The sequence below is a fragment of the Armigeres subalbatus genome, chromosome 3, assembly GCF_024139115.2.
Source record: "Armigeres subalbatus isolate Guangzhou_Male chromosome 3, GZ_Asu_2, whole genome shotgun sequence".
NCBI classification, from domain to species: Eukaryota; Metazoa; Arthropoda; class Insecta; order Diptera; family Culicidae; genus Armigeres; species Armigeres subalbatus.
Genome location: NC_085141.1, coordinates 94,699,078 through 94,726,239, shown reverse-complemented (window position 1 = coordinate 94,726,239; position 27,162 = coordinate 94,699,078). Strand labels below are relative to the sequence as shown.

At 40.6% G+C, this 27,162-nt stretch overlaps 1 protein-coding gene across 4 annotated transcripts in view; it reads left to right on the top strand.

Annotated features, from left to right (window-relative positions):
* Positions 1 to 18,343, top strand: part of LOC134224919 (long-chain-fatty-acid--CoA ligase 4-like) — a 138,700-nt gene extending 120,357 nt beyond the window's left edge. For all 4 annotated transcript variants that reach the window (XM_062704575.1, XM_062704574.1, XM_062704576.1 and 1 more), the window contains 7 exons: positions 6,558 to 7,203; positions 7,270 to 7,604; positions 7,672 to 7,811; positions 7,879 to 8,051; positions 8,111 to 8,374; positions 8,454 to 8,729; positions 17,586 to 18,343. In XM_062704575.1, coding sequence (XP_062560559.1) covers positions 6,558 to 7,203; positions 7,270 to 7,604; positions 7,672 to 7,811; positions 7,879 to 8,051; positions 8,111 to 8,374; positions 8,454 to 8,729; positions 17,586 to 17,740 — 1,989 coding nt within the window. In that variant the 3' untranslated portion in view covers positions 17,741 to 18,343. The remainder of the gene's footprint in view (positions 1 to 6,557; positions 7,204 to 7,269; positions 7,605 to 7,671; positions 7,812 to 7,878; positions 8,052 to 8,110; positions 8,375 to 8,453; positions 8,730 to 17,585) is intronic.
* Positions 18,344 to 27,162: the final 8,819 nt, after the last annotated feature.

The window sequence follows — 27,162 nt, the reverse complement described above, 5'->3', positions numbered from 1 at the left end:
TTCTTCTTCTTACTCCTTTTTTCTGGTTTCTTCTTCCTTCATTTTTCTTTGTTCTTCTTCTTCCTTCTCCATTCATTCCTTAGGCTTTCTTAGTTCTTCCTTTTCCTTGTTTTTTCTTCTTTCTTCCTTCTTTTATTTCCTTGTTTTTCCTCCCTTTCTGTCTTCTTTCCTCTACCTTCTTCCTTTTCCTAGTTTCTTCTTCCTTTTTCTCTATTCTTTCTTTATTTTACCTTCTTTCTTCTTTCTTCCTTCTTTCAACCTTTTTTTCCTTTACTTTCTTTCGTTCTTTCTTTTTTCTTCCTTGTCCGTTGTTTCTTCATCTTTCTTTCTTCTTTCGTTCTGTTTTATTTTCATTTTGTTTCATTTTTTCCTTCTTCTTTCTTTTACCTTCTTCTTTTTTCTTCGTTCTTGTTCCTTCTTCTTTCTTCCTTCTTATCTTCCTTCTTATCTTCCTTCTTCCTTGTTTCTTCTTGCTTAATAATTATGCCTTCTTTCATTATCTTACTTTTCCTTCTTCTTTCTTATATGTTTTTTCTTCAATCTTTCATCTTTTTTTCCTTCTCCCTTCTTCCGTCTTCTCTCTCCCTTCTTCCATTTTCTTCTTCTTTTTTCCTTCTGTCTTCCTTCTTCCTTGTTTTTTCTTGCTTCATCGTTATTCCTTCTTCCATCTTTATCTTACTTTTTCCTTCTTCCTTTTTCTATGTTCTGTCTTCCATCGTTCATCTTTTTTCCTTCTCCCATATTCTTTCTCTCTTCTTCCTTCTTTTTCCCTCCTTCCTCCTTCTTTGTGCAATTTTTAATTTTTTATTCTTCATTCTTTAATCTTTATTTTTTATTCTTTATACTTTATTCTTTACATTTTATTCTTTATTCTTTATTTATTTATTCTTTATTCTTTATTTTTTATTTTTTATTTTTTATTCTACAATATTTATTTTTTATTCTTTATTATTTATTCTTTATTCTTCTTTATTTTTTATTTATTATCATTCTTTGAGTTTAGTCAATCATTCTCTATTAGCAGTAGCATTCGCATTGAGCATTTCGCACAAATTCCTATTTGATACAAGGCAAGACTATTGTATGAGAGTAGCAACACTTTCATCCGTTACCACAGATATTGATTTGGGACCAATCGCTAGCTCTTAGATGGAAGCAATGCATTCTCCAATAGTCGAGATCTGTCCTGGCCACGTCCTTGCGAATGCTGAGGAAGGGGAAGGATGGTTAGTTGGAAACCTACTTAAGAAAGATGCAGAGAACTCTACGACCTCTCATAGGTGCCACGGGAGGTTTTTGGATTGTTAGTGTTGAAGGTTTAACAGTAGGAATCGTTCTGGTAGAACGCGAAACACAGAAAGAACTAAGATAGAAATAAAAAGTAGGAAAGGGACGAGCCAGGAATTGAACCCACGACTTCCTGCTTACAAGACAGAAGCGGTAGCCACTAGACCACCGAGCTCGTCAGTCTTTAGGGTATGATGGGGCAAGATGGGTCGCCTAAGGCGAACCCTGGATATCTCAAAACAGAAACATTTTAATTCAACTTTTCAACATGGATCTATAAAAATAGCTCATAATCTGTAAGCCAAAGGTATGAAATAACAAAAACTCCACTTTTTATTCTATTTCGAGTCATTAAAGTAGAAGTCTATTTTTCTGTCAATCAAAAAATGACGGGGTAAGATGGGTCAAACAGCGGGGCAAGATGGGTCACCTTTAAATACTGCAATTAATAATGTTTTCATTCCCAATATTGAATTACACACAGATAGATAGCTTTATTGCCAATGATTATCTTTATATACATAAAAATGAATTTCTGTCTGTCTGTGCCTTATAGACTCGGAAACTACTGAACCGATCGACGTGAAAATTTGTATGTAGAGGTTTTTGGGGCCGAGGAAGGTTCTTAAGATGGTTCGAGACCCCTCCCCGCTTTGGAAAGGGGGGCTCCCATACAAATGAAACACCAATTTCTTCATAACTCGAGATCTAATCAGAAAATAAATCAATTTTAGGCGAAACGAAGTTCGTCGGGTCTGCTAGTATTGAATAAAAAATAATTTTTGAGCCTTGGATGAAGAAATGGCCCTACATTCAAAAATGTCTGCAAATTCTTATAAAAACAAGCCGTCTGAGTATTGCTTTCTTAAAGACGAAAAATAGACATTTTCAATAAACAAATTAACATCATTATGTCAAAAGTAACCTTAAAATGATTAAACCAGCAATGGAAAATATGTTTTGAATACGTACTATGCCCTTCAGTACGTGCTGACCCATCTTGCCCCATTTGTAAGTTCACGTTAGAATGTCTAATTTTCGATCAAATTTATTTATTTCAACGCAGTTAGTATAACATCACCCACATTACTTATAATACGTTCACTATGTTACTAAAAATGTTTAAATTTTACATTGCTCGACGAGATTACACGTTTTATAGAAAGTGTGTTTCGCATAAGAAACAATGCTGAAAAATATTTTACTTTGCCATACTCTACCAAAATAAAATTTTATCATCAAATCGAGTGACAATAAAGTAGAACCAAATTATTCCTCCTACAAAGTCATAATCTCCACATTAAAATGTATACGATGCTCAAAAACGGCCCTGACCCATCTTACCCCGTGACCCATCTTGCCCCGCCTAACCCTAAATATTGTTCACTATCCAACCACTCAACATAGTTGGTACAACATATCGTATGGTTGGGATTCATTTCATCCCATCAATTTCAGCCTTTCGGGATTTCAGCCTTTTGAGTTCAGCCTTATGAGTATTCAGCCTTATGTGTTTCAGCCTTTCGTAGGACACCCGGCGTCTCCAGTGTCTAGAGCGGAGTATCCGAAAGGATCCGGGGATTGGCAAGAGCATCACAAGACAATGGTCCGAATATCAAGCGAAAGGCTACAGACGACTCCTGACGAACTGAAAGCAGCAGATCCCAAGCGTACATGGTACTTGCCATTAGGAATAGCAATTAATCCTAAAAAGTCGTTTAAGCTTTCTGTGATCCAGCGGATAATGTGGATGGAACATCTTTGAACTCCATGATGCTTAAGGGACCAGATCTCCTAACGACTTTGCTGGAAGTGCTTTTCGAATTTCGGGAGAAACAAATTGCGCTTTGTGCCGATCTGAAAGAGATGTTCCATCAAATTCTAAGAGGATCACCATGCCCAGTGGCTGCTGTGGAGAGAATACCCTTCGCGAGTACCAGATGTGTACCTGATGGACGAGGCAACCCAGCATGTTAGGTGCAGTATATCAAGAATACGAACGCCGAAGAACACTCGTCGGAATACTCTGTAGCTGCTGCAGCGATTTTACGAAAGCACTATGTCGACGATTGCCTTATATACGGCGAAAAGTAAGGAAAGAACTACCATTAGAAGGTCCACTTAACCAGAAGTAATTTTCAATGGCGGAGCAATCCATATCAAGATTTGTACAAAAAGAACAGTATCCGGATGAAGTAGTATTATAATAGAAGACAGTATTCAGGACGCAACAAAACAGATTGTTAGACTGGAACTAACGAGAACGATTAGGAAGCTGACCGTTTGTAGATGATGTTGTTGTGACTCGATCAGAATCCAGGATTACTGCTGCTACTTTCGTCTCATACGATACAAGGTTCCAATCATACTACCGAAAGAGCACGCAGTTACTCTCTTGCTTCTGGAGTGGTATCATCGGAGATTCTTTCACGCCAACGGAGAAATGGTCGTGAACGAAGTAAGACAACGTTTCCATGTTTCATCTTTACGAACGTTAGTGCGCAAAGTAACTCAATCTTGCAACCTATGTAAAATTAAGAAGGCAGTTCCGGCAATTCGAAGAACGGCTCATCTTCCTGTTGCGAGAATGAGACCCTACGAACGGGCGTTTTCCTATGTGGGTCTGGATTACTTTCGCCTTTTCACCGTTTTGGGTGAACCGCAGCACGGTGAAAAGATGGATAGCATTATTCACCTTCCTAACCACTCGTGCCGTTCATCTTGAGGTCACTCACTCACTTTCAACCGAATCGTGCAAGCCAGCCATACGGAGTTTCATCGGGCGCAGAGGCCGCCAGTGGAAATCCGCAGTGACAGAGGGACAAACTTCGTAGAAGCGAATAAAGATTTGCGCAATGAGATGGCAGCGATGAACAAACAGCTTGCAGAAGCCATCATGAACACAAACACCCGGTGGGTATTCAATACATCAGCTGCGCCGCACATGGGATGCGTATAGAAACGATTGGTGAGATCTGTCAAAACAACGATGGCGGCGATAAAGACGACAGGGATTCCAAGAGAAGAGGCGTTGGCTTCTTACGTAGTAGAGGCGGAGAGCGTGGTCAACTCGAGACCCCCGAATTTTGTCCCTTTGGATACCGAGCATCAGGAGGCGTTTTCGTCTAACCACTTTCTGAAACTCAGTTCTACAGGAGTAGCTCAACCTGCTAAAATGTTGATGGGACCGAAGATGGTATGTAGAGGAGATTGGGAGCTGTGTCGATCCATGGTGGATCAGCTTTGGAGAAGGTGGGTACGGCGCACCAAATGGTTCGAAGAAGTGAAACCAATTAGAGTTGGAAACTTAGTGGTCATTGTCGAGGAAAGGATAAGGAACGGATGGATATTAGGAAGAGTTGTTAGGATGAAGACAGGACGAGATGGACGAATACGTGCGGCTGTGGTACAAACTGCAGCTGGACTTACGGAGCAGCAGGTAGTCAAATTAGCTCGACTGGACATAGAATACAGTAAAGCTGTTCAGTAGTTGTCCGATCAGCTTTATGGGTCGAGTAGTTGTTGCGGTATAATTTTCCGATCCCTCACTGTAGATGTAATGGGCAATAGTGCTAGCAACATGGATGCGATGGGATATATAGAGCGGCAAACGATGTGAAGATAGATAGATAAGAAAGTTTTGTTTTGTTCTAAATTGTTTTTCTACACACGTGCGTACAGCTACGAAGGGAACTAATATTTTGCATATTTGTATTCTAAAGTTATACGAATATGTGGGATTTAGCCGTTATGAGGTTCTCCTGGTATACGTTGGTAATTGTATTGGGCGACCAATCTTTTAGCATAATTCCACTGAAATAAACTGCTGTGCAAGTGGCTCAAAAGACCCTGAAAATTCTCTTCACACCTTGACATTCAAAATCTTCAGATAAGTTTGCGATGAAATTGCACAAAAGATAACCTCAACGACTGTAGTATCTTTTCTTATCTTACCGCGAAGCTCAACATTCAGCTGGTGGTTTATGACAGTAGCAATTATTCAAAGATGTAATGTGTTTGTGCAAACAAACTTTGCAGCGCATTTTTTCTACAAAATCGTATAACTGGACATGAGACCAAAGTCCATCGCGGATTTGCGCTGCTCATTGTAACTGGAGACACGGAATTTGTAATTCCCCCGATTGACTTCACCAGAACAATGCCTTTATGCTTGCATCATCGAAATTCTACTCGAACCGAAAGTCTGCTAGTTTGTGCAATAATATTTCAGAACCGTTTTCCGCTGATGTTGTTTGTTCCATGTGACTAACCAGTGGATGGCAGTATATAATGTCCGCAATCGTTCCCTCATATCGATCGATTTGTTTTTGGAAAAATCCATAAATTACGTCACCGAATAAAAACAGACTGCTTGAAAAAAAAAATACTCCATTGTTGAGTTTTTATTTGCAACCAATGGCAACTCGAAATCCTTTTTCTAAAGCATGCTGAAAATTATCGACGCCTCTTTATGCAGTACTCAACAAAACGCTGTTCTCCTCACCGTTAAATATTGTTCATGGGAACGTGCATTAGTGGCAGGTAACATGAGACTGATATCACTGCCCGTTGTCACAAGAGTGCCATTGATAATGTCTCGCATTAGTGCTATACGCGTATAGGTGGATGGTCTAAAATGCACCTCTTGAGCTCCCGTAATGTTATTTAGTTATTACAAACATGTCAAACCTAAAATTAATTGGATTAGTAATTATTGCAATATTTAAAAAAAAAACTGTAAACTAAGGTATCATCACAGACATAGATTTTCTAAAAGAAGTTGTACCCGAAAGGCACCATGAAGGGTTCGAGTGTTTAAATAAAAGACTTCAAATGATTTTTTCGTTGCCGGATGGATATTCACAAAGAATAAATTTGATCTCTTCTGGCCAATCTATGTCACTTGATCATTAGGACTCAGCATTGCATAACTGAGGTAGAATTGTACTTTAACCATTAGCTCAAAAATATATTTTGAACGAAACCACGAGAGATTCAACGTTTTTGTGTGTCGCGTACATTTTAATCAATTATCCCGTTGTATGAATTTTACGCCGTTCCGCGTGTTTGCGGTTCTATGCAATGACGATAAATAAAGAACATAAGTAGGTAGTCGGATAATTTCTATCGACAAGCGCACAGTGCTATTAATATACCAAGGTCGCATTTGTGATGTGGAAAATCCGAATAGTAGCACGTTTGTATTCCGTATACGATAATCAAACAAATCATCCCTATCTTTACGTTTCTCTTTTCCCTCTTCCACCTAGGCCAAAATCATCCAGCGAGATGCCACATCGATCACATACCGTGGCGTGGACGAGCCCGGCGAGATGCACGTCAAGATGATGCAGAACAACATCGACACCCTGGAACGGATGTTCGAGTTTGTGACCAAAGTGCACAGCACCAAGCGATGCATTGGCACGCGCAAAATCATCAGCGAGGAGGATGAAATGCAGCCGAACGGGCGGGTTTTCAAAAAGTTCAACATGGGCGAGTACATGTGGAGGACCTTCATCGAGACGGAGTACGCGGCCGCTTGCTTCGGTCGGGGGCTGCGGGAACTGGGCCAACAGCCGCGCCAAAACATTGTGATCTTTGCTGAAACGCGCGCCGAATGGTTGATCGCCGCTCACGGCTGCTTCAAGCAGAACATGCCACTGGTCACGATCTACGCCACGCTCGGCGATGATGGTATCGCTCACGGTATCAATGAGACGGAGGTTACGACGGTTATCACCTCGCACGAGCTGCTGCCTAAGTTCAAGCAGGTACTGAAAATCACCCCCAACGTGAAGAAAATCATCTTCATGGAAGATCAGCTGCACAAAACGGACATCACCGGGTTCAAGGAGGGTGTGGAAATCATTCCGTTCTCGACGGTGGTCGAAAAGGGCGAGAAAAGCAAAATGCGTAAGTTTTTGAGGTTTCAATTAATTCCATCCTACCAACTACAGTAACACACTTTTACCATTCCAGCTGGATGTTCTCCAACGCCCGACGATACCGCGATCATCATGTACACGTCCGGCTCAACCGGCACTCCGAAGGGTGTACTGCTATCGCATGCCAACTGCATCGGCACCATGAAGAACTTCTGCGACATCTTCAAGATCTACCCGGATGATGTGCTGATCGGATTCTTACCACTGGCTCACGTGTTCGAACTGTTGGCCGAAAGTGTCTGCTTACTGACCGGTGTTCCAATCGGATACTCCACCGCACTGACGTTGATTGATTCCAGCTCCAAGATCATGAAGGGCTCCAAGGGTGATGCTTCGGTGCTGAAACCGACGTGCATGACGTCCGTCCCGGTAGGTCATACTCGGACGTTTCTTTGGACTAGTTAAAGGAATTACTTACTTAACTTCTTTTCCACAGCTCATTCTTGATCGCATCTCAAAAGGAATCAACGCGAAGGTGAACGCCGAGGCACCGATGAAGAAAGCTTTCTTCAAGTTTGCCTACCAGTACAAATCAAAATGGGTTGCTCGTGGATATCAGACGCCATTTTTGGACAAGTAATATTTTAAGAAATTTTGCCGAGTACTTCGAAGTTGTAGTAATCAATTGTTTTATTCTACCCAGAATTCTATTCAAGAAGATTGCCAAACTGCTAGGAGGACGCATCCGTGGTGTTATGTCCGGTGGTGCTCCGTTGGCTGCCGATACTCACGAACAAATTCAACTGTGTTTGTGTGTCGAAATGATTCAAGGCTATGGGCTAACAGAAACAACCGCCGGGGCAGCCGTTACTGATAGTGAGTCATGTTTCCGCCCCCACAAATGAGGCAGTTGTTTTCATATCGAAATATTTTAGAATTCTCCATGGAATACAGCGTGGTAGGGGCCCCGTCGTCCTGCAACTACATCCGGCTTATTAACTGGGAGGAAGGAAACTATCGCGTGACGAACAAACCGTACCCGCAGGGTGAGATCGTGGTTGGTGGAACGACCGTCTCGAAGGGATACTACAAATTGCCAGGAAAAACTGAGGAGGAATTCTTCGAGGAAGATGGCCAACGGTGGTTCCGCACCGGGGACGTCGGCGAAGTGCATCACGATGGTGTTCTCAAGATTATCGGTTAGTATCAGTTCAGTTCTGTACTGACAGGTTCCATATCAACAACATTTTATCTGATCCTCATTATCGCATATTGTAGATCGTAAGAAGGATTTGGTTAAGCTGCAGGCCGGCGAATACGTATCTCTCGGTAAAGTGGAATCGGAACTGAAGACCTGCCCGGTGGTGGAAAACATTTGCGTTTACGGTGACTCGACGAAGCAGCACACGGTGGCGTTGATCGTACCGAACCCGCAGCATCTGGACGAGATTGCCGAACGGCAAGGGCTGAAGGGTATGGAGTTCGAGGAGCTGTGCACGTCGCCGGTCATGGAGAAGGCTGTTGTGCACGAACTGGCGGAACACGGCAAGAAATGTGAGTATTGTACTATTTCACTTCATATTATGCTAGAATTATGGTAGAAGTCGTTTGTAAACGCAAATGTAGAAGTTGCTATAAATTAGCCAAGACACAAACCGAAGGCGAAATGATTATATGAAACGCTTCGTTTTGGTTTGAACAACAAATCAGATGAATTTCACCGAGGCTACAAGTATCGATTAAATATTGATATAATGCCCGGGGGATTTAGGACTATTGTGATAAGAGGATTCCTGAAGGAAGTAAACAAACACCATCTGGAGAAATTTCCTATGAAGTCTTTGAAACACAATTCTAAAAAGATGTTTGGAGGAATTATCAAAAACATCTTCAAAAGCATTTCTGGAAGACGTTAGGAAGGAATTCGTAAATGAGTTTCCTAAGGAATTCTGTAAGAGATAATTTGGTGTCAAATGTTGAAACTGTTATTTGTGGGAGAGACTATAAATTTGTTTGAACAGTGGCCTGACTTGATAATTACTTTGGAACATTGAACGATTTAGAAATTTCCTTTCAACTTCATCCAGAAACGCCTTTGGAAATTCTTTCTCGATTTTTCTTCGAAAATTGTTTCAGTAATTACTTTCGGGATGTCTCTAGCAACTCCTTCTAATATTTCTCCAGGAATTCCGTCGAAAAATCTTCTCGAAATTCTTACGAAATTTATTCCAGGGATTGCTTCAGGTATTTCTCCAGGAATTCTTTGGCAAACTTCTCAGGAAGTTACTTTGGGAATTCCCTCAAAATTAATCGCCATTTTCTCCTGAATTTATAAACTTTCCTCAGAAATTGCCTCGAAAACTCCTCCATGATTTTTTTTTCAGAAATTCCTCAAAGAGTTATTTCAGAAAATAATTTTCAAATTGCTACAAAATTCCGTTAGAATTTTTTTTTTCTAAAATTCTTCATGCAATTATTTTGGAAATTCCATAAGGAAAATCATCCATAAATTTCGTCCTAACGTCTTCCAGGAATTTCTTTGGAGAGTCCTTTTCCAGGCATTTCTTTGGAAATTTCCTTAAAAACATCACAAGTGATTCCTCCAGATGATGCTTATTTACTTCCCTTAGGAATTGCCATGGAAATGCATTTGGGAATTCTTTCAGAAGCCCTCAAAGAGTTTCTTCTTGAATGAATTCTACACGAATGCTTTTAAAAAATCCTCTATAAAATGTTTATGAGCTTCTTTCGGGAATTGCTAGAAACTCCTCCAGAATCAATTTGAAAATTCTTCACGAAGTACCGGAAATTCCTCCAAAATTTTTTCCGAAAATTCTTTACGGAATATCTTTGGAAATTCCTCCAAAAGTAGCTTATTAACTTCCTTCAGGAATTGCCTCAGAAACTCCTTCTGGAACCTTTACAGAAGTTTCTCAGGAAGTACTTTGGAAATAACACCAACTCCTTCGAAAATTCCTCGAAAAATCTTCCAGGAATTCCTTCGGAAATTCCTTCAGATGGCCATGTGTACTTTCCACAGTAACTTTTCTATGATTTCCATCGAAAGTTGCTCAAAGAGTTACTTCAACAATTCCTCCTAAAATTCATTTGGAAATATTTCCAGGAATTCCGTCCAAAATTATTCAAAAAAATCCTTTGGATGTTCCTTCAAGAATTCCATAGGAAATTCCCTTAGAACTCCTTGGAAAATTCCTCCTAGAATTCCTTGGAAAACACCTCCATGAGTTGCGTCTTAAATTCTTCCAGGATTCTTTGACATTTTTCCACAAATTCCATCGGAAATTTCCAAAGAAATTCCTGGAAGAATATTTGAAGTGATTCCTTGAGGAACTTCCGGTAGAGTCAATGAATAAATTAACAAACGAATTTCTAGAACAATTTCTTATGGAGGAATTTCCAAAGGAATTTTTGGATGAATTCCTGAGGCAAATTTTTAAAGAAAGCTTGTTAGCAACATCTGGAGAAACTTTCTATGAGACTTCTGGAAGAATTTCCAAAGAATTCATGAAGGCATTTACTAAGGAGTTTCTCAAAGAATTTTCAAAGAAATTTCAGAAGGCATTTTCAAAAAATTTTTTGAAGGAATTTCCGAAATTTCTAAAGGAACTTCTGGAAGAATTTTTGAAGATAGGTACTCCTTGAGGAAATTCCAAAATTTTTAAAAGAATTTTTCAATTTTTTTCAAAGGAATTTCTGGAAAATATTTTTATGCAGGTATTTCTAAAGGATTTTTCTCTGAGGAAGTTCGGTACCAGCATCTCGGTACCAGGAATGTCTAAAGAATTTATGAAGCCATTTCCTAAGTAGTTTCTCGAAGAACTTTTGAAGGAATATTAGAAGGATCTTTGAGGATCATTGAAAACAAACTTAGATGAATTTCTGAGGCGATTCCTGAGGGAAACTCATATGCAGCACGTGGAGCAAATTATTTAAGAATTTCTAGATGGAAATTGAAAAGAAAGTTCCAAACAAAATATTCAAATATATTTCCCAAAGATAAGCTTTTGGAGGAATATAACATGGAGCTGCTGTAGGTATTTGCGAATCAAATCATTCATTGTAATATCTCAGATTGTAATTATCAAGTTAAGACGTCATTTAATAGAATTGATTCAGAGTTTTAACTTATTTGGTACTAAAACTCTGACACCGGCGCAATGCTGAGAATCGACTTTAAATTAAAATAAAATAAACAAACCGCTTCAGATCAGATTCCTACCAGTGCGAGGTGAATGAGAGACCTCGGATCTACGAGCGCTTGATGCTGTTTTCCTTTCAATCAATCAGAATTCATCTCGATGACATTCTGTGTTCTCCAAAGTTTGGCCTACGGCTGTCACTCAGTCCTAGGATCTCAAGCTTCACCCTGCTGGGCTGCTGGACTAGGTAGGGTTAAAACGTTCCATGTTCCTATTCGTGTGCGTTGTTTCGCGCTAAGAGTCGTTTCCGTAAAATCAATCCGTATTATTTTACTGTCGGATTCTCGAACAAATCTTTGTTTCGGGAACAGTAGGTTGTTGGTCCAAGGTTTCCTATCCACCGGGATGGGGCTGCCATATATAGCTTCCGGGGAATAGCATTCCTCATTCAGCTGCTGAATTCTGAGGTACCAGATTTGTACATTAGAACATTAACTACTGACAGTCAGCATCAGGAGAAAAAGAAAGAGTCATGCCTTGCTATGCGCTAATCAATGGCTTCGAAAAACCATTGATTTGAAAAAATGACCATGACGCCCCACTCTAATGTGTACATATTCTTTCGTCTACCAACATGTTACGGGACATGCTTACATCCTCACATTGCTACAGAGCCGCCTCGCAGCTTAGCGTTCATTAAGCACTTCCACAGTTATTAACTGCTAGGTTTCTAAGCCAGGTTACCATTTTTGCATTCGTATATCATGAGGTTAGCACGATGATACTTTTATGCCCAGGGAAGTCGAGACGATTTCCAGTTCGGCACCAAGAATCAAACCTAGCCCCCCTCAGCATGGCCTTGCTTTGTTGCCGCGCTTCTTACCGCACGGCTAAGGAGAGCCCCCCATATACACACTGAAGGCAATTTACTCATACTCACTCCAAAAATGCCAGAACCGACGCTGTTGGAGCCGCACCTCCTTGTTTAACAGACGCTCGGTCAGTCGGGTCAAATTTGTTTAATATCCCACCCGGCAAAAGGTCTAGGGTAGTGCGCTTTGAGCGGCACACGATCGCTTTGATAGGGCCTGCTGCAGATATATGCAGCTTTTTTATAGAAGTTCAATGGAGTTCACTGTCAAACACCACCACATCCTAGGCAGGCCCCCAGGTCGCACCCCCTCACCTTACTCTAGCTGATGTCAGATGGACAACAGTGTCCAGTAGGGTGGTTAAAAAAAATGATTTTGCTCCACAACGCTCATCTGATTCTGTCTCAGAAAATTTGAGCTGATTTGGATAAAAACTGATTTAGCACAAGCTGTATTAAGTTTACATGGAAATTAGTATGGGGAAATTAAATTTTTCAATGTAGGGGAAGCCGGGGCAAAAAGGACACCGGGGCAAGAATGATACCCTTTGATTTCCCTGTAAAACAGAACAATGTAGCATGATCGATGACTTCTGAACCTTCTTTGCAGTTTTATATTGTAATATTTATCAATTTTTTGAATGTTCAAATTTTGCTAAAAATTGCTGAAACAATTTTTGCTTCTTGGATCAAGTTGAAAATTATAATAATGACATCACAGAAAATAAGGATTTTTGAAAGGCATTTTACATTTAGCTAGAGTTAATCGAAGTAGGAACCAAGTTTACAATAATTACAAATATTTCTAACACGACATTACTGTTTGTGGTGTCTTTTTTTGCGAAAAAATGCATTTAAATGTACTTTTGACGATCTGGGGCAATAAAACACCTCTACCAGGACAAAAGAGTTACTCTTTGAATCGCAATTTGGATTGAACAGAACCTTGCAAAGTTTTCCAATATTTCATACAAATTGTATGAAAGATCAATAAATTACTATTTTCTGTGAGTTTTCACATTTATTTTAAACATCGTACAAACTATATCAACATATTGCCGCAAAGCTCGAGAACTGAAGCATTTTTTGCTGTAGATTTCTAAGTTCAATGATGGTTCGTATGTATAAGCGATTTTAGACGCGGAAGAAATGGTCATTCGCCAGCATGACTGCGGTCATAAAACCGGTAACCAAATTCGGAATGCCGGTCAAGCGAGCAGCTTCGGTGTTCTTCGTCGAAAGCTGATTAACTATTTGAAAACATCCGGATCGAGTGTTTATTCCGCAGCAGGAGGACGAGCTCGAACAGCATATACTAAACATGGAGCAACGACTCTTGGGACTGACAACTCGCGACTTCAGAAGCTTGGCGATCCAGCTGGCGATGGAGAACAATATTAAACATCCGTTCAACACCGAGTCCTCCTAACTGGCCGGTGAAGATTGGTTACACAGTTTCCCTCAATGCCACCCTGAATTGTGCCTAAGGCCCGCGCTGCAGGATTTAATCGAGTGGCGGGTTTGATTTTTTTTTCGATTTTCTTCAGGCTGTCAAGGAAGCTAAAGATTTTCCAGCGAGCCGATCGTACATATTGGTGAAATTTCGGCTATGACCGTAGGTAAACCGGAAGTTGCTGAAACCATTTCTATAAGTACAAACCAAAAAATCAAAAGTGCTTGCGCTGAAAGGAAGACGACAGGTGGGCTGCCTGACTTCCGCTGAGAGAGGTGTCTTGACCACAGCTTGTGTGTGTATATGTCAGCAACGAGGTACTACATGCCTCCTATGCTCATATTCCCGCGAGTATGCCTCACGGAGTCCCTGAAGTCTGGTGCCCCGCCGGAAACTTTATTCAGTTGCAACGGTAGTGGTTGGATGTCAAGGATCAATTTCAATATGTGGTTCAATCATTTTTTGGAACACAGCCGGCCGACTGCTGCAGCTCCAGTGTTGTTGATTGTAGATGGGAACGTCACGCATATCAAAAACCTAGCCTTCCTAGCAAAACCACGTGACGGTGGTTAGTTTGCCTCCTCATTGCAGCCATTGTATGCAACCCCTCGATGTGAGGTTCATGGCTCCCCTAAAATCGAACTGTTCGAAAGCAATCGGAGTATTCATCAGGCGGGATCCGGGAAAGGTTGACACAATCAATGATGTTAGTGCCTTGTTCGGAGAAGCCTACTTGAAGACCGCAACAGCTTCCGTGGCACAGAGTGGATTCAAAGCTACGGGGATTGTACCCTTTAATCAGTTCATTTTCACTGCGGCCGATTTCGCACCGTCCAACGTAACTGATGTTCTGGAAACCATGGACCAACACGCTGAAGATGACGCTCTTACAATGCTGCCGCATCCTGAGCATGTCGATCAATCCGCCGAGTCACCAATACCATCTACCAATCCAATTCAACCATACCCATCGTTGGAACTTCATATCGAAGAAGACGAAGAGGGTTTCTTCCTCGGAATCGACGAATCTGACCAACTAATTTTCTAGAGTGCGTTTGATGTCACTCCTGAAGATGTCCTTCCGTTATCAAAGGTAACCGTAAAAAAAAATTATAAGAAGTCAAGCCGTGAAAAGCAACATAATTGACCATAAGCCCCTACCGGGGAATTCTCAAAGGATTTCGTGCTTCGAATAGCATAATACAACTTCAGAAATCGAAATTCAGATCTAGAATTACTCCGAAACATCCGCGAAAGTCAAAGATTGGTGAGCAAACCTCATTACAAGATACACTGTGCGACAACTGTGGAATGGTTTTCAGTTTATCTGAGACGGGATAGGTTGGAGTAAGTGTGGACACTGTGGTCTGTGGTTTCATACTTGCACACAGAATAAATGCCCGTCATGTTTGATTTAAACTTGTATTGGAGTGTTTTGTTTTGAAATGACTATTGGCGAAAGGCATCTAAGGCTCGATTTCTCAAAATTAGGCACCTTCATCGAAAAAATATTTGGTAAGCGTAGTAGCGGACACCTTCCTACATAACCGGTACCAAATAGTTTTTCATGAAAAGTTCCTAATTTTGAGAAATCCCGCGTTAGATGTCTTTCGCCATACAAATTTCTGGCGGTTAACTCATGCTGGCTATTTTGCGCATATACTATAGCGCCTGGATGTGATAGCGGCGGGTAGAAAATCAGCCACAGCCAATAATGAATGAATTATTGGCAGTGGCTGATTTTCTACCCGCCGCTGCCACATCCATGCGCTATAGTATATGCGTAAAATAGCCAGCATGAGTTAACCACCAGAAATTTGCATGGTGAAAGGCATCTAACGCGGGTTTTCTCGAAAATAGAAACTTTTCATGAAAAACTATTTGGTACCGGTTATGTAGGAAGGTGTCTGCTACTACGCCTACCAAATATTTTTTCGATGAAGGTGCTTAATTTTGAGAAATCGAACCTTAGATGGCTTTCGCCATACTGATTTCAGAAAGTTAACTCCTAGTGTGCCGCTGTAAGCACGCTCAAAGTAGGCGATTCATTGGATGTGATAGCGGCGAGTAGAAAATCAGCCACTGCCAATAATGAATTATTGGCAGTGGCTGATTTTCTACTCGCCGCTACCACATCCAGGCGCTATAGTATATGCGTAAAATAGCCAGCAGGAGTTATCCGCCAGAAATTTGTATGGCGAAAGACATCTAATGCGGGTTTTCTCAAAATTAGGAACTTTTCATGAAAAACTATTTGGTACCGGTTATGTAGAAAGGTGTCCGCTACTACGCCTACCAAATATTTTTTCGATGAAGGTGCTTAATTTTGAGAAATCGAACCTTAGATGCCTTTCGCCATACTGATTTCAGAAAGTTAACTCCTAGTGTGCCGCTGTAATTACGCTCAAAGCAGGCGGTTAACTCATGCTGGCTATTTTGCGCATGTACTATAGCGCCTGGATGTGGTAGCGGCGGGTAGAAAATCAGCCACTGCTAATAATTCATTGAAATATATAATTTGTTTTGAAAAATAAGCACGAACGGCAACTCGAAGACTTCCGGAAAATACGATTTCAGGTTCCATTCAGGATAGTTCCATGGAATGTTAATACTCTTAGTAGATGTCTCAGTGGGATTAGTACAAAAGGCCTCACAAAAGACCGAAAATGTACTAGCATACCACAAAAGGCCGAATACCCAAAAGGCCGAATGGTACAAAAGGCCGAATCATTATAAAATTTCAATCTTTCCACCAAGAAAACTTGGAATACTAAAAAAGTAACGTTCATTCTTATCATGTTGTTCCATAAAGAACGTGTTTTGCAACTACTAGCGATCTAATCAATCTTATTTTCATTATTATCTTATTTATTGAAAGAAGGCTCAATTTGAATTCAGATATATTGCATAATAAATCAATCTTCATTACAGTATGAACATAACTGAACATTGTATACATATAAATATTAGTTTACATTTTTAAATAACGGAGTAATCCAAGAGGTCCCTTGTTTCTTCCTTTGCTGATGTAGTAAACTAATAATCATCATTATTAGTATTAGGAAAAGTCAAATTCTGAAATTTGATGCAAGAACCCGAGTTGAATTTCACCGGATTCATGGCTCATAGAACTGATTTTCCAATTTGCATCAATGAACGATGCTTGGCTGTGTTAATGATGCGCAATAATCACGATCTAATTGCGACATCAAAAGCTATACAAAATCCAACTTTTCCAATTATTATGTTTTTAGGTAAAAGCTTAATAATTCACGATAACTCGGTGTTCCCATTTGTATTTAATTTTCTCTTGAATCCTAATTTAAGAGAAACTGATTCTCGGCCAGAAATCACAAAATAATCCAAATATTCTAAATTATATTAATTACCTATTTGAATCACAAAAAGCTGAATGAACACGGCAGAGCAACAAAGTGGACCGGAACGAGCGCGCGCTCGATCCGGTCCACTTTGTTGCTCTACCGAGTTCATTCGGCCTTTTGTGATTCGGCCTTATGCGGTTTCGGCCTTTTGTGATTCGGCCTTTTGGGTTTTGGCCTTTTGTGCATTCGGCCTTTTGTGCATTCGGCCTTTTGTAATTCGGCCTTTTGTGATTCGGCCTTTCGTAGTACACCCGTCTCAGTCAACTTCACGCCTTAAAATGCATTTGAAGTTGGTGCGAAATCACTTCAACTAAGGATCCATTAACCAGTTGTGGGATATAGTTGATAAGTTTTGTGGTTTAATCATTACATTTATTTATTTTTAATTTCCCCCTTTGGATAGTTAATCCAATTAGTAACAACAAGACAACAGAAGAAATCATTTAATATTTGTTCCGACCTTATTAGTGTCTTTTTCAATGTCTACTTTTAACATTATTGAAAATATGTTTGTTCATACCATCTCCAAATTTCTACCAACAGGTAAACTGCACCGCTTCGAGATTCCAACTGTGGTAACCCTGTGCAAGGACATCTGGACCCCGGACATGGGCCTGGTGACGGCGGCCTTCAAGCTCAAGCGCAAGGACATCCAGGAACGGTACAAGAACGAAATCAGCCGGATGTACGCGTCGTAGATCCTTCGTTCGTCCCCCACCAGTATCCTAGTAAGCTGTGCAGCGAGATTTCCTCGTCCCCTCCAGTGTACGAACGTACGCGTGTGTGCGCTAGTGTGCGAACGACCTCGCAATTAGAATTCCAGCACCACCACGATCAACAACAGCACCACCACTACCCAAGCTCATCACCATCAACCACGCGCTGCTGCGGCGCGGTCAGTTCCGGATCTGTGCATTTGTGAAGCTGACGCCTCGTATCCAGAGGGTAACAACTGCAGCAGAATCGGCATCGACTATCATTTATCGTACCCTCCCCCCCAATGTGATCATTTCGCTTCAACTCATCTTCATCCCAGTGTGATGAATCAGTGTACTCTAGACCATTTGACTAACCAATTCCCCGGAAAGATTCCGGTGTAAATTCGATGTTATGTACAGGAGAGTAGTGAGAAGATGTTTGACAAAGTTTGTCAAATTTGTTGCCCGTATTACCTTATTGTTAGGTCAAAATTATATTCGAATATTGTTTTCCTGTTTATTGTTCTCTTTTCTCGTTCATGTTTCGTCCGCACACATACGAGCAAGAATAAAAACACAAATGTGAATAACACTGCTACAGAACACTTTTCTTTCCTGTCCAATGTACTTTCCGTAGATATTCTTTGAAACAAAAGATGTTTTCTTACACTGTATTATAAATTAAGTGAAAATGTGGATTGAATGTGAGTGAATGTGTCCGATGTGTGTAGAGGATCCATAATCAATGGTTCCGATAGAAGCAGCAAACAATGTAGATAAGACAAAATCTAGTTATTGTTAGATTTGGTGGTGACAAAGAAAAATGGTTGGGTTTTAGGATTAGAGCCAAAACATTGAGCGCGATTGTTTAGGATTGAATCCCCTCAGAATCGATTCCAGGCGAATGCGAGTGAGAGACTGTCCCACAAAAAAAGCAAACTATTTCATTCTTATTACCATTTTGTATATAAAATAGATCGAGTGCATCCATTGAAGCCGTAATAGAGAAATGGACTCAAGCGATTGATTTGAGCTGAACGCTTGTGTAGATTTGATCTTCTCTGGAAAGGGAACGAAGCAAACAAAGGCGCAGAGAGTCTGATTAGTTTAGTAGTAGTTAATTCTGCTAGAAGGGTGGGCGCAAACTGCAGCATTTGAGTCGCAAAAGCATCAAAAGTAAGTCACTCTTTTGTAAATAGATTTCAATTTGATTCCTTCTTTTATAACGAAACATTTTTTTTTCCTGAATTCTCGAAACATGTGAATTGCATCCACCCCCACCAACAGCGTTTGATAAATGGCGTTATAAATTTATTGTAGCGGCTCCGAAATTTCATATTTTGTCATCCAGAAGGTTACAAGCGAGAAATGTTTTCTCGAAATCCCAAACGTAGTCACGAAATAAAAATGCAATGTTAATTTTACTTATTCAACAAGAAGAGAAGTCTAATTTGCCGAAGCAATGCAGTCTTACCATTGATCGATAGGAAACTACGCAAATATTATTTATTTGATTTGTTTTTTTGTTTTTGTATTATTTTAATTTTAATTTGTACCCGGATCCGCTCCAACAGTTGCCACATGACCATTAACTATATCAATTGGGTAAAAGGCAACGGGGGTGAAACTCCAGAACAAAATAACCATTGAACACAATAACAAGAAAAAATAGTTGTTAACGGTATCCTGGAAAAGTAAAACTAAGGAAACAAAGAAAACAGTGATGGAGTAAGTAATTTAATTATTTCAATAATACAAACTGGAAATTATAAGGTGAATAATAAAGAGAAGCAGGAATGTGAAAGTTAAAAGTCCGTGTTTCACGAAGAAAACGTTTGAGAAATTCTGCCATCAGGGGCTTTTATAACTGAACAGCTCAAAGTCAGCGTTGTACGGAATCTATGTATCAACGTTGTTTACATGTAAGTTTCTATCTCACTCAGTCAGGTGGTAGTTTATTCAGGTTTACTTAAACCCTTATGTGAGTGACGATTTTCCCACCGTAAAAGGGTGACGAGGTACCGGGGTACCCAACCGCCTTACAATTGGAATGTATGTGTCTGTGGGTGTTTGTGTGTTTCGCTGTGTCTATGTATGTGCATGTGTTTGAGTATGGTTTCAGAAGAATGTGTGTATTTAGAGGACACTGTATGGTCCCCAGGAAGATCCGGAAAATCCTTATCCTTCGTAAATTCCATCGCGAAGCGACGGGATTTTTTAAATAATTTCTTTTCGAACCCAGAGTATTTGATGAGTACGATGAAATCTCCGAATTTCCCATTTCTATGAATGTTGCGGATATTTTAGGGAAGCACTCGTTAGTCATAATGGTCCGTGTTTTGGTCACAACATCACACTTATGGCCCGACACAAACGGTGCTAAAGAAGAATTCACATATTCACATACACTTGCACACTTATTGGCACAGCTGTTGAATTGTTACGATATTTTGGTTTAGGGGCAAGCCAAAGTAAACGCGACGAGCGATGCGACGCGACGCGACTCACGTAAAAGAATAACAATCATTATCAACAGGCTGTCAAATTGTATTAACGCGTCGCATCGTACGTCGGGTTTACTTTGGCTTGCCCCTTAGTCTGTGGCGGCGGTGGCGACGCAATTTTGTGCCACCCTAATGCTACGTTTTGACAGGGCAAGTGAATTGAACAACTCAGTTGAATTCAATTGACTTGCCAAAAGTTGAATTGAATTAAGGTGTTTACACGTTCAGTTCGCGTTCGATTCAAGCGACTTGCTCAATTCACTTGCCTTATCTAATCGTAGCATAACACCACCATGAAACGCCTGCTCTAGACTCTGGAGGAGAAACGTCAGTGCAAAAGTATAGAGCGACAATAAAACACACGTGAATTCGATTGAGAATATGCTGACAACAACGTACCAGGAGTGGTCGCGGCAGGAGGTCAGCTGGCATCTGCGATTTCTGTGAAACTGCCAGATTTTTGGAAAAATTACCTAACATGTGGTTTGCACAGGCGGAAGCCCAGTTCCACTTGGCCCGGATCACGCAAGATGAGACGAAGTTCTGGCATATCGTCGCCAGGATCGACCATAATGTAATCTGTCATATCTCTTAGCCTGTCAATAAGCCGCCGGTAATCAACAAATATCAAGCAGTCAAGGGCCGGCTTATCGCTCGTTTCGCATTGTCGCCTCAAGCCCGCATTGAGCAGCTTTTCGGATCCAACGATCTTGGTGATCTCCGGTCGTCGCATCTCCTCGCTCGTATGCAGGAAATCGCTACGGGTCTGAACGTGGATGACGGCATCATGGAAACGTTGTTCCTTCAGCGACTTCCGAACCACGTCCATCAGCGATGGCAGTCTTGTGAAATTGGCTGAAATGGCCGATCGAATGGAGGAATCTTCTTCAACAAACGTCGCCAGTTGTTCTACTCCAACAGCCGGAGCATCGGCACTCGATTACAGCAGCCTCAAGGGAGAAACAGAAGCGCTCACGACGGTTGAAGACCGGACCCAGCCGATCCAGAAGTCGTTCGTCATCCAGACCAGGCGGTGCAGAAGAAACAGTTTGCTGGTATCACCGTGCCGAGCACTGCTGAACGCCATGCAGCTTCAATCGTCAAAAAAAACTAGACTTGCGCCTTCCTGAGTCGGCGCAGGTAGGCGGTGACAGCGGAAGTCAACGTCTTGTTGTATTCGACAAAACCAGCAGTACCAGATATCTCATCGACACGGGCTCAGACGTTTCAATAATTCCTGCATCAAAAAGCGACAGACAGAGAGGAACCATTCCCTTCTCATTGCATGCTGCTAATGGGACGAAAATCAACACCTATGGCAGTAAGTTCATCTCAGTCGACCTTGGACTCCGCCGCCGCTTCACGTGGCGTTTCATCGTTGCTGACGTGAGCGGAGCTATCGTCGGTTGTTACAGTAAAAGTCGGGAATTTTTCTTCCATTGTAAACATGCATTTTATTTATTTTGTTTTGCCCATGAAGCAAACAATTTCAGTTCAGTGGATATTTTGAATTTGAATTTTTGTGTAATTTCCGTATCCGGTTTGAGTAATAAATTGAGTGTTCATCAAAGCAGACGTTCGTGTTTTTTTATTCCGCGTTAAAGTCGTTTTGAGGTTATACAGTCCGTCGAACTTGCTTCTCACGTGTAGTTCTGAACAATTTGGTCGTGTTCGAGCCGGATATGTCCGAATAAGAGAAGCAAGCACGAAGATCGATTACGGGTCGGGAGAATGGTTCCTGTTCGTAAATGGAAATGATTCTAAATTTGAAAATTCGAAACTTTGATTCAACAATTTTTTGGTTGTATTGTAAGTGATTTGATTTCTTACTGCGCTGCGGCCCAGTAGAAAACTGATAGTTGGGAGTTCGTGGAACCATCCAGGTTCCGAAAAATCCTGAATAGTGTTTTTCATCTTGAAGAGTGTAAAGACCGAAACGAGAAGAAAAGAACAATCTAAAGTGCTGTAGTGAATAATTAGTAATATGCCGTAGCAAACCATTATGCAAATGGTGCTACGATCCTGTAACCGTAAACAGCTGAAATTCCCAGGAAACGGAGTTTATTCGACCCCGCCGCCAAGTACAACAGTGCCGTCGATCAGCCATCAGAAAAGCCAGCAGGAAGCAGTACAGCTTGAAAACAAAATGGCGGCCAACATTGAAGCTCTCAGCCGATGCTGCGAAACTACGAGAGGGAAGATCAACAGAATACGGAATGCGATTGAAACTGCTGATCATGATTATCAACGCTTCAATAAACATGCGCTTAGGTTGTACATGAAGACGGTAGATTCCCAACTAACATTTAATGTCAATGTAAATGTTATTTCAACTCGTCTATACGGCTTCAAGCTGAATATGTGTGCTATACATATGATCAAGAACTTCTATTCAATGCTTTTACCAGCAAATCTGGCGAATCTATTCAGCTGTTTTTGACGTGCCTGCACAACTACTTTACAGCATGTTACACATTTTTTTCTCAATCTTTATTAAACCATTTATCAATATAATTCGCTTCAATGGCGCTTATTCAGAATTTTTAAATCTGTTAAATAAGTTTTATACAGCCAATGAATTCATTTTGATTAAATATTATTTGGGAGGAGAGTAAATTTCGGAGTTTATTTAATGTTTTTTTTTTGTGAAAACTCAACTATCAATTTTGTTGCTACCTAGATTCGAACACCTGATCTCCTGATTCAATGGCCGCTGCTCTGTCATCACCGTCACTTTGACATATGTAAATAACAAAGAAAATTATGGATGTGCTTCTTTGTATACCCTATAGGTTGTTTTACTAACGCAATTTTCAGATTCATGTTGTATAAACGTTAGAAAGAGGCCTACATGCTGCTTTCAGCACATAAGCTTAAATAGTATGCTTTCAGCATTATTTCAACCATTATTTAAACATCTGTCAGCATGTTCTGTGGGCTATCTTTTATGCATCATCAATCGCTGAAATTGTTTTTAGGCAACATTTACTCGATATGTATAGATGCTTTCCTTCTGCTAATCGTTTAACAGTAGCCGTCAACAGAAATATCGCTTCTAAATGGTCTGTTTTCTTAAACTATCTGCTAGCATTAATGGCAGCGCTTTGTCAGTTGCTATAAGAGCAGGTGAAAACCTTTGTAGCTGCATTACAGAAATCAATAGCTCATACACAGCTCCGGCAACAAAAATCAAATGTAAACATTGCGGTTTTGACGTTCCATACTGATAAGCTATTAAAAGAAGCAGTATAAGGTTTACTTAAACGTTGTGTAATCTTCAAAAATACAGAAGTTGCCTAAAAGCTTCGTTGGATCATTTATATCGCCATTACGCTATGTTGTTAGTGCTATAACAACAGCGAAAACATTTTCATTGTGAATGCTACTCACCGTAATATAGGAAGTTGCTAACAAGCAACTTAATTACATACATGACCTCTTAACCGATAAGCTTTGTTGCTAATTCAGACAGAGCTGTTTTATGACTATATGAAAGCTGCATAAACGATAAAAGATGAAATATATTCGGCACAAATTGACTAGCTGATAGATATTTGGGTAATAGTCGAGTTGAAATTTAAGAGATTATTTGCGGAGGCTTTTCTTTTATTCAGCATTGGCTGCTTTTATTCAAAAATTATACAGCCAAAGGCTAGAAGTTGAAGCTTTTAGCACCAAAATTGTTAGTTGGGTTCAGCTTATGAAGAATAGGGTAAAAGACCCAATACAGTGAACGTTCGCTAATTGGGGTTTTTCTAGTTGGGGCGCTTTTTAGTTGGGGGTTCGCTAATTGTGATGTCAAAAACGCGTTGACGTTTTGTTTCCGTGTTTGGCGGGATCGATATTTTCTGGCGCGTAAAATTTTCCTTTGTTCAATGCAAAAAGTAAACAACATTGACGCTTGTCAAAACGCCCCAATTAGCGAACGGCATTCGTTAGTTGGGGTGAGGTTGTGCCCCAATTAGCGAACGATCACTGTAGTGGAGAAACTAAGCACGATCCATCACTATTTGTTCGCCTACACCACCTCTATATTCCATTTTGCTTACCTTAGATACGTATTCGAAAGCTCATCAAATATATTTTAAACAAAAAGTGATCTAATTGCTGCAGAACCCATCATTGTTACCTAAAATTATACCTCTAATTATTGGTGCAGTGTTCCAATAGTTGCGGTATTTTTTAATTCTTGTTCCTATAGTTGCGAATCCCATTGTTTTGATATGGGACTCGCAACTATTGGAACACTACCGCAACTATTGGTGCAAAGCCGAGAAAAGGATAAGGTAATATAATGATACTTTACCAGTTTTGAGATATTTTCTCTTCTGTTTTCTTTTATTTCGCGTAATGACAGGTCAACAAATTGATAGACTTAATGGGTTGCTGCGTTTAATTAGTAGATTTCGTAAAAATAACACTACCGCAACTATAGGAACACCCACGACTATCGGAACTTTTGCCCTATAATAATTTTCAAAACAAAATATATCTTGCTGATCCGTCTAGAAAAGATGAATTTGAACCAAAATTCATAGAATTTGAGGAACTCTATGAATTCAGCAGGATATCACTGTGCCAGATGATCGACGCTCACGAAAATACGGTGAAACAAAAACAGTTGTCCGTAGCCGGTGGGCCAAGAACTTCGGCACAATCCAGTGGAAGTATGTAGTGGAAACTAGGGATCCTACATTCAGAGATATGCGAAAGCGGCCATCTTGAGCCAATCGAGCATTGAGAACTGTCAAAATCTGAGCCAAATGAACATCGTTATTGTTGCAGATCGAAAGGTATTGTGATTTTGGTGAAATAGATTTTATGAAAAGTTTTATCGAATAAACTATTTGTTTTGCTTTCGTAAGTAAAAGTAGTCTAGTTGATACCTTATATCGTGTTCATTCGTATTGCTATTTAATTTTAGCGAAAATGAACTGCTAGAGGAAAGACAAAATAATCAAAAAGTGTCTTCGAATGTAAAGTCATGTGCAAGCCTAAACATTTTTCACTGCGGCAAGTGCTGGCAGCGTTTGTTTACGAAAGTAACAGCGTTGCTAAATCGTCTGGAAAAGTATTCGCACATCTCTTAATATAGGATCCCTAGTAGATACGATGAATGCCCGAAATGCAGTGATGCGCATGGAGTGGAAAAATGCAGCGTATTTAAAACATTGACAGTGAATGAACGATACGAAAAAGCCAAACAACTAGGCCTGTGCTATTCATGCCTAAAAAAAGGACATCGCACTTCTAACTGTAAAACAAATGCAAAGTGCCCAAAGAGTTCCCGACGACATCATATGATGCTACATCAGGAAGAGCAGACGTCTCTGGACAATAATAAACCGACCTTGCGAAAAGCTACCTTTCGAGAAATGGACATGGACTTGATCCACATTCTGAAGCGATTTTGGGCAGTTGATAACCAGTCGAGTGAATCGGAGTCGAAGGACAACGAATGTGAGATGCATTTTTTGGAATCGTTCGATCGTGCTCGTGATGGAAGGTATGTGGTTAGATTGCCATTTCGAGCTGGAGCTGTTGGAGAGCTTGGTGATTCTCGTCAGCAAGCAGAAAAGAGGTTTTACCAGTTGGAGCGAAGATTAAACAAGGATCCACAGTTGAAGAAGCTTTATTCGGACTTCATTAACGAATATCTTGTGTTGCGTCATTGTCGAGTGCTGGATTATCTTATGTGTAATGATGAAACCGGCTACTACATGCCCCATCATTGTGTGCTTCGTCCGGAAAGCTCAACAACACGATTGAGAGTTGTGTTTGACGCGTCAGCGAAGAGTGCCTCAGGTCATTCGCTTAATGACTTGTTGATGGTAGGAAATCCAGTCCAGGACAACTTGTTCGACATCTTGCTTTGTTTTCGTCTATACACCTACGCATTTACGGCGGATGTGTCGAAAATGTACCGGATGGTAGATATGCATCCGAGCGATACCAAATATCAAAGGATTTTGTGGTGTGAAGATTCGTCTAAGCCGTTGAAGGAACTTGAATTATCAACGGTAACCTACGGCACAGCAGCCGCTCCGTTCTTGGCAACACGTTGCCTAAACCAGCTCGCCGAAGATGAGAAGGAATGTTTCCCGGAAGCCAGCTACGTTGTGAAGAAGGGCGTATATGTTGATGATGTGCTATCTGGAGTAGCGACACTGTAAAAAGCAAAACAGTTACAGAGCGATTTGATTGCGATGCTCTGTCGTGGTGGTTTCCAGTTACATAAGTGGTGTGCAAATGACCCTGGTTTGTTAGAGAATATTCCTGTGGAAAAACAAGAAAAAGTTCTAGACTTTCGGAATCATGACGTGAACGAAACAATAAAAACACTTGGCCTACTATGGAATCCTATTGAAGATTGTTTTACGTTCCGAGTGAATCGTGTGGAAGACAGTGGTAATAAAGTGACGAAGAGACAAGTAATGTAAGAAATTGCTCGCCTTTTCGATCCGCTGGGACTGCTCGCCCCCGTTATTGTGATTGTAAAAATGGTTATGCAAGATTTGTGGCGAAGCGGTTTGGACTGGGATGACGGATTGTCACAAGAGCAATTGAATGTGTGGAATAAAGTGAAAAATGAACTTCCTGACGTTGGTAAAATGAAGATTCCGAGACTTGTTACCGTCGGATTAATTTGCCGTTTTGAAATACACGGCTTGTCTGATGCCTCCATAAAGGCTTACGGAAGTTGTGTCTAGAAAAGCATCAGAGAGGATGGAACATGTGAAGTTCATTTATTGTGTGGAAAGTCTCGAGTCGCCCCGGCCAAGGAAACCAAACGCCAACCATCGGATGAGTCAAGCCCAGCAGAGTTGACTGTGCCACGGTTAGAATTATGTGCAGCGAAGTTATTGTCGGAGCAAGTGTCGCAGGTATTGAAGGCCATTGATATTGAAGTGGATCGTG